At 45.4% G+C, this 8272-nt stretch overlaps 1 protein-coding gene across 3 annotated transcripts in view; it reads right to left on the minus strand.

Moving 5' to 3' along the window:
• Nucleotides 1-3657, minus strand: part of RAB3GAP2 (RAB3 GTPase activating non-catalytic protein subunit 2) — an 87263-nt gene extending 83606 nt beyond the window's left edge. For 2 of the 3 annotated variants that reach the window (XM_054023561.1, XM_054023560.1), the window contains exon 1: nt 3486-3657. In XM_054023561.1, coding sequence (XP_053879536.1) covers nt 3486-3594 — 109 coding nt within the window. In that variant the 5' untranslated portion in view covers nt 3595-3657. Of the gene's footprint in view, nt 1-1860; nt 1987-3485 lie in introns of all 3 variants that reach the window. The other variant, XM_054023559.1, reaches the window with a different exon arrangement.
• Nucleotides 3658-8272: the final 4615 nt, after the last annotated feature.

Consider the following 8272-nt stretch of genomic DNA (forward strand, 5'->3'; position numbering starts at 1 on the left):
GCCAGTCTTATCCGTCAGCTCCTGAATGCCTCTTTCACATTTGGATCATATAGTTCTAACCCTTGACATGGAATGTGTCTATATTTTTCATGGTGGTTCAGGAAATGTAACCCAAGGAGTTAAGCCAAGTTATATGGGCAAAAGAAGTGCACAAGTGTTTCAAGTCCAGGTTCTGCAGCAGCTGAGGGGTGATGATATGAAGCTTGGCCGAATAAAGCTCTTTGAAATTCATCTTCCTGATAGTGAGAGTCCACAGCAAATTTTTGTAATCAAATCTATTCTATGTAAAAGGATATTTGAGAGACCACAGAAGTAAACCTACTGTGATAATTCTAATACAGCAGTTTAGTGACAAAGTATTATTATAGTGGCACAAAGCTCACTGTTTGGTGATGCCAGTACAAAGTGTACTTTACATCCTTTTCACAATTTCTGTATTTTAGTATTAATGTTTTTCCTGTTACAAATATAAGCTTCCAGCTTTTTTTTCCCAAATCTCCTCAACTTAATCTCTCTCACCCTCACCTTAACTGTTTTCAGCAAAAGCTTTAAAAAGCAAAACTAAAAACTACTGGCCAAGGCACAGTTTTCAAAATCTTTATCTGCTGATCCTCTGGCTCTTGCCCCTCACAATAAAGGGCATTCATTCATCTCTCCCATTGTAAAAGCTCCAGTCTTTATCACCCTTTTCTCTACAACTACCACCCCCCCATCCTTCTTCTCCCTTTCATCTCTAAATTCATTGTTTACAATCACTGTTTCAAATTCTTCTCCTCCAATTCCATTCTAGACCCTCTTCAATCCAGTTTCTACCCTTTGCACTCCATTGAAACTGCTCTCACCAGTATCTAATGACCCCTTCACAGCCAAAGCTCAGAACCAGTACTCCATCCTCATCCTCTTTGACCTGTCAGCCACCTTCAACATAGTCAACTATGCTCCTTTTCTTGAAATCTTGTCCTTTCTTGGATTCCATGACTCTGCTCTCTAATTGCTCATTTAGCTCCTCACTAACCCTCCAACTTTCTGTGGAGGTTCCACAGGGCTCTATCCTTCATCCCCCTCCATACCTTACCTCTGGGTAAACTCATCTGCAAATACAAGCTCAAATACCATCTCTACACTGAGCTCAGATTCAGCATGGCTAAAACAGGGCTCTTAATCTTCCCCACATACACTTTCTCCCCCACCTCTTTTCTCAATCACTATGGACCACATCAACATCCTGCCTGCCACTCAGGTCCATACCCTGGGCATCATCTCTGACTCAGATCTCTCTCTAGGGCCTCACACGCACGCTGTATTTAAGCCTCGCAGACTCTTTCTGCATAATATCTCTAAAATAAAATCTTTCCTATCCATCCACACAGCACAAACTCTCATCCATGATTTCACCACCTTGATTATGGCAACGTCCTTTTCTCTAGCCCTAACAAATGCAATCTTGCTCCATGCATATCCATTCATAATGCAGCTATAAAGATCATTTTCCTAGCCTCTCACTTTGACCATGCCACCCCTTTCTTCGCATCCCTCCACTGGCCCCTTCTCTCACGCATCAGATATAAGCTACTCGTCTCTGCTCTCAAGGACCCGTCCTACTTTTTCTTATTCACTGGTGAGATATTGACTCCTAACGCCAATCGGCCAATGAGGCAAGCCTCCATCAACCACTTGTTAATTTTTAAAACAAGCACTTATGTGCTCTCTCCCATGCTGCCCCTCATACTTGAGAGGAGCGCCCCATAAACATCTGCAAACTACCTCATTATCCTTCTTTAAACTTGCCTTTGCCAGAATGATTACAGAAACTTGAAAACAGTTCCCTGCTGCACTAAGACCACAGCCTACCATGCTGACCAATATTGCTTCGTTGTTTCCTTGTATTCCCCCGTGTCTGTCTGTAGCCATCTGTTGTCTCTTGTCTTCTACTTTGACTGTAAGCTGTTTGGGGCAGGGACCATCTTTTAGTTGATTGTACAGCACCTAGTACAATGGGGTAATAAAGTTACATTTTTAAGCTGAAGCCAACCAAATTAAAACATCACCTTACTTGAAAGGCATTTTCCCAAAGCTAGGCAACATCCTCCAAGCACTGAGTGTGAGAAACTCCCATTGACTTTAATGGGAGCTCTTCCTCAAGAGACAAAGGGCATGTCTTCACTAGCAACGGCAGCGCTTTAACGTGGCTGTGTAGTCACGGCACCATCAATGGGAAAGTGCTCTCCCAGCGCTATAAAAAAAAAACCACCTCCACAAGGGGAGTAGTTCCCAGCACTGATGCACTCTCTACACTGCCACTTTACAGCGCTGAAACTTGCAGCACTCAGGGGGTGGTGTTTCACACCACTGAGTGAGAAAGTTGCAGCACTGTAAAGTGGCAGTGTAGACAAGGTCCTAAATGTTAAGACTTTGAGCTTAAAATTTGTTGCAGGTAAAGAGGTCATTGTGATCACTAAGAACCTGACTGAAGGCTCTGTGTGGGCATAGCAGTCGACACATGCATAAAGAATTGTGAGATCAGGGTCTAAATTAGGTGAATGTGAAATTAAAGCTCTCTGGAAAGAAAGTCTTAGTAATTTGAGTGGAACAGGGAAAAATCTAAGATCTGTAATTTGCAGTGTGATGTTAACCCATGAATTACAGTAGTTTACTTTATCACAGTAGCAAACTATAACTTCTTACATTACATTTGGTTATATTTCTTTCTTTCATTGTAAATTGGCAGGCATATGGGATTCTGTACAAAAAAGTATTTTTGAAACCTTAAAGAATAAACATATCTAAAGCACAACTGGTCTCTTCTTTAGCAGTGGTTCAAGAGGAAAAAATATTTGCAAGGATAGCAAACAACCTTAATTGCCATAATGACAGACTTTGAGCTTTTATTTGAAGTACATCACCTCTCTCAACATCAGTTTCTGCTTTTCCACTGTATGTTTAAAACCAACTAAACAATTATGGTGTTTTAAGAGGACACTAGGTATTTCACTTTGCTATGTAAGTGTAGCGAAGCTAAGCCAAGCATTGCTGCCGCACTGTAGACGTGTACAATTCAGCTCCTTCCCTGTGCTCATCGCCGAGTGCCTTTCCCTTCAGCTTTCCATGGGAAAGGACAAGCCGTAAGGTTTAAAATCCGTTTGAATATGAAGCAAAGGGGAAAATTTATACTATAAAATATATATATTTTTAAAAAACCCAGAGGGGCAAACCCTCGACACCTTCCCCCCGTTTTAATCAAACCCAGCGCACACCCCCTCGCCTGACATGGGGGTCACCTCCTCAGGGGGACAGGCACAGCCAGGGACCCCACCCCACGCTAGGGACCGCCCCCCAGCACAGGTGAACACCCCGCCCGGGGGCCCGGCGCTAGGGGCAGGGACATGTCCCTGGGCGAGGGGACCCAGGGGACGGGGAAGGTCTGTCCCCCCACGCGGGCCTAGGGAAGCGGGGGCCAGCGCCGGGCAGGGGCCGGGGCCACTCACCGCTCCCCTTGGCAGCCGCGGCGCCGCCCTGGCGGAGATACGGGCACAGGAAGTCCCGGGCCGCCTCCAGGTCCTGGAAGTGGCAGAAGGGGAGCAGCGAGCAGGACATGGTGCCAGGCGCAGCGCCCACCGCCCGGCCCAGCCCGGAAGTGCTCGGCGCCTTGCCCACCGGCCGGAGCAGAGCGCCGCTGTGCGCGTGCGTGGGAAGGGGGCGGGCTCGGAATACGTCACGTGATCATTGTGGCGTTGACAGTGTTTCCCTCATTCCCGCCCTTTCCGGCGAGGCTTTGGTGGTAGCAGGGCCCGGGCAGCACCATGGCGGGGGAGGGGGGGACACCCCGTACGGGGTCCCCGCCCGCCGCCCATGGGGCTCCCGCCGCCTCGGCGTCCCCTAGCTGCCTTCGTCTCCCTCCTCGGGCGCTGCAGCAGCGGCAGCTGTTCCGCCGCCTCCCGCCGGGAACTGAAGCGTTTGAGCCACCCCCGTGCGTGTGTTTTTACCCCGTCCAGGGATCGCCTGAGCCGGCTTCACACGCCCCCACCCCGCACCGGGGGTCCGAGCCCCGCCGCGTCGATCTCACCCACGCGAGGGCGAAATCCCCAGTGGAGCATCTGCCAGCGCCAGCCTCTCTCTGTTTGAAGGGGACCGCTGCGGCGGGGGGTGGGGGGTTTCCCACCTTTTGGCTTGCATTTTTGGGAGGGAGAGGCATTGGCGGGGGGGGCAGGGCGGTGGATGGCAGTGGGGTGGTGAGGGTCCTGGTGAGGAGGGCGGTGGGGCAGTGGTGAGGAGGGGGCCGGACTGGGGTGGTGAGGGGCAATGGCGGGAGCATGGCAGTGAGAGGTACTTCTCCCTGGGCTGGAAAGACTTTTTGGGTGAAGGTTTTTCAGCATTTCTTAAATACAGTCAGGGTCTGGATTACCGTCATCTATTCTGGAAGTTAGTTCAATAGCCAGGAACCCTCAACTGAGAACGTTTTGTCCTCAGCTCTCTGGTGCTTCACCTTTAGCATAGCTGGGGCTTGAGCCAGTAATTGCTTTGAAGATTAGGACCAACTCCTTAAATTTGCATCTGAAGCTAACTGGAAAGAAGTAGGACTTGAAGATAGGTCTAATGTGGCCTAGATCATGGAGGAGGTGGGTAGCGGCACAGGATGACTGGCCCTTGTAAATGAAGCAGGTCCAGTGCCCCACTGTCAAAAATGGTACTCCTGGATTGGCCAATTAAGAGGGTAGGGCAGCACCAGGGTGCTATAAAATACAGGGTCAGGAAAGACTCACTGAGATAGAGCCTTAGTAAGAGTCAGTTAGGAAAAGATAAGAGAGTGGGGCCTGGCTCTGGGGAAAGGTTGAAAGAGCTTTTCTGTTCCCTGGAAAGAGGGAAGAATTATCAGGAGGACAGTGGAGGGGATAGTTTGCTGATCTTCCGGAACCAAGGTTAGAGAAGGTTGAAGGATGAGAGCAGCAGCAGAAGCTGCCTATTGGCTCTTGGAGCTGTAGAGCTGAAACCAGAGGGCTAGAGAGAGCTCTGCTAGAGAGCCAGCGTGTGGTGAGGGATGCAGGAGCTGTACTTGCATGGATTATGGTGTTGGGTCTTGGTGTGTATGGGGCTTTCTTCTGTAATAAATTCCCACAAGGACCATTTTCAAGAAGGACTTGCTGGACTATTTCTGGGGGGTCAGGAGGGAAACTGAGGCAGGTGCACCTGACATGCTGCAGCCTACTGGCGGAGTGTGCTCCCAGGTGGGGCTGCTCGTGACAGGCAACCTCATTCTGTATCAGCTGAAGCCTGTGCATTGTCTTTTTCATGTTCAGCTTCAGATACAGAGGATTACAGCAATCCAGCCTGGGGGTGACAAATGCATGGCTCAATATGGCAAAGCACTTCTCTGTGAAGAAGGGGCAAAGTTTCCTAGCAAGCTGGAGTCAAAGAATGCATTTTTAAATGCTGATGCTACTTGGTCACCTAAGTTTAGTGAGGAGTCAGAAAGCACCCTGAGGTTTCACATAATTGACAAATGAGGGCTGTATGTGTTTCATCTAGTTCTTCAAAGCATTTTCTCTTTCTAGTCATGATTGCTTTAGTCTTGTCTGGGTTCAGCTTCAGCGAGCAGCTCTTAATCTGTAAGCATTCTGACATCTTAGTAGTGGCAGCAGTTACATTTATGATGAATGAGATCTGTAGATGAGTTGCATCAGCATATTGTTGACAACTGAGCCAAGACATCTCACCATCTTTTCCAGTGGTCTCATGGAGATAATGAAAAGAAGGGAAGATATCATCTTTCCCTGTGAATAGAACTACTTTAGAGTGAATTCCCTCCTAGTTATATTATTTGGAAAGATCCAGAGGGTAGTGAAAGGCAACAGGTTCTTTGTGGACACCCCTTGACTCTTCAGTACACTTTCCTCACTCCTCCTTGATCTACAAAACTCCATATTTGTTAATCTTTCAGACGCGCTGCAAAACCCTTCTCCCTTTTTTACATAGGGATGTGATGGATTTTCCATCATTTAAATTATTTAAATCAAGTTTGGGTGTCTTTCTAAATCATATGTGCTAATTCAACCAGAAGTTGTGGTCTTGATGCAAGAATTACTTGGTGAAATTCTGTGGCCCATGTTATTCAGAAAGTCAGACATGCAGGTGGTCATAATGGTCCCGTCAGGCCTTAAAATCTGCAGTGAAATCCTGGCCCTATTGAAGTCAGTATGAGTTTTCCAGTTGACATCAATGGGGCCAGGATTTTACCCTAAGAATCTTTTTCTGGACATCTGGGAATAAAGCAAAACATGAACAGTTGAGCCTTATTTCTCCAAAACATGTCACTGTCCTGCTTTAAAACTATGTTATGCAAAACAATGAGTCATTGGTATTCTTGGTTGTTCCCATTTAAGTGAGCCATGGCATTTTTCTATCATGTTTAGGGTCTGATTGATTCATTGATATTTGGGGCTGGTGGCACCTTTTCCCCGCCACTTTGTTAGCAGTGTCCATAATAGAAGACCTGTAAACAATCTTATTTAATAATTTAAAGATTTATCTCTGTAGTAGTAAGTGGGTTTTCAGCACATCTGTCTTGGAATTCTCCTACTGAGAGATGTTTAAAAGTTTTGCTCGTATTTTCTGTCTTGTATACCCTCATTAAGAGCAGCTTTGACACATCCATAGATGCTGTGCTGTTACTAGCTCGCTAAGGTGCCATCAAATAAGTAAAAATATTCACTTACTGTCTTTGAATTGCACCTTTTCGATGTCTGTGTTCGTCAGAGTAAGACTTTGATGTCACAGATCTGAGAGAACTATCAGGGATATGATCAGGAGATATAAACATCATGGAAAAAAGGATGCCTACTGTTCATGATCTTTAATCAGAGAAAATCTGAGTGTCAATAAAGCAAATTTAACTGTCTCTGAGGATGAGTTCAGACTGCCTTCTGGGAGAGTCAGCATTGATAAATCTGGGTGAGATACTTAATCTATAATGTCAGTATTGGCAGATATCTAGGTAGAGTTGGTTGAATCATTCATTGTAAATAAATTATCCAATGAATTTGGCCCAGTTTTTTTCCATTCATAAGCAAATCGTTCATGAAACTGTCCTGATTTTTGCAAATAATGTATTCATTATTCCTAAGTACTTGCAGAGTAAGTTGGATGGACAATTTTCAGCCTACATGTTTTTCACAAACTATTCACTGCAGCTATATGTATTTATGGCATGTGATTGATCACCTCATTCACATAATGCTGCTTCTGCTTTCTGGTTGGATGACAAACTTTTTAATGATAAATGATGACGAGAGAATGACAATAACGAATACTCTTGATCACACACAGTGCCCATGTTCATTTGCAAATGTGGCCAAAGGAGACACAATAACCATTCCCTAAGTAAGCATTTCCCAAAGTGTGGAGTGTGCATGGAGGGGTGAGTATGAAGCACTAGTCGGAGTGGGGCACTGAAAAGGTATTAAGATGGGTAGACTGTAACACCATGTGGCAGGCCTACAGGACAGGGCATATCAGGTTTCATTTTCCTGAAGGGGGAGCTTAGCTTTCCAACTTTTGGGAAATTATACCTTCAACATTTTTGTGTACAAAATCTTGGTTGTGCAAATGTTTATGAATAGTGACACAAATATTGTCAAACTGAAAAGCCATTCAGAGTTTGAACCACAAGTAAATGTAATAAAGATGTTATGCACAGGAAGACTATTAAGAGATGAGTCTGTATTTTCTGACCCCGGTCATCTGACATGGATCAGAGTTACAAAATGTTATACCCCGTCATATGACATGGGTCAATAGCCAGTGGCTGCAGTGGCTATTGTTACAGGACTGTTTTTGCAGGATTGAGCCAGATCCATCTAACCCATGAGGGTTATATTTATAATTGTAATTTCCTGAGAGAGAGAGAATTTCTTATATCAAACAGCAGGTTCTTTTTAGTCTTCATCGGGTGTTTTGTTAACATATTATATATCTCTCAAGGGTAATAATGAGGGTGTACATTGGAGTATCTCCCCTTGGGTGTATGTATACTGAAAAATTGGGTGGTGGCTCAAACTTTTTATGTTTAAATTTCAAATATTATTTGTCCTACCCTCCGTTTTGGCATCAATGGTCTAGTCAGGATTTAGCGTGATCTAGGAGATGAGACACTTGGTAGGTGCTATACCTGAGTCTGCAATTGAAGTATCATATTACTTTGGGCAAGTCACATAACATCTATGTCTCAGTTTCCCCATTTGTTAAAGGGGAATAAAAATGTTTACCCACCTTTTTGAAA

The sequence above is a fragment of the Malaclemys terrapin genome, chromosome 3 (genome assembly GCF_027887155.1).
Source record: "Malaclemys terrapin pileata isolate rMalTer1 chromosome 3, rMalTer1.hap1, whole genome shotgun sequence".
NCBI lineage: Eukaryota > Metazoa > Chordata > Testudines > Emydidae > Malaclemys > Malaclemys terrapin.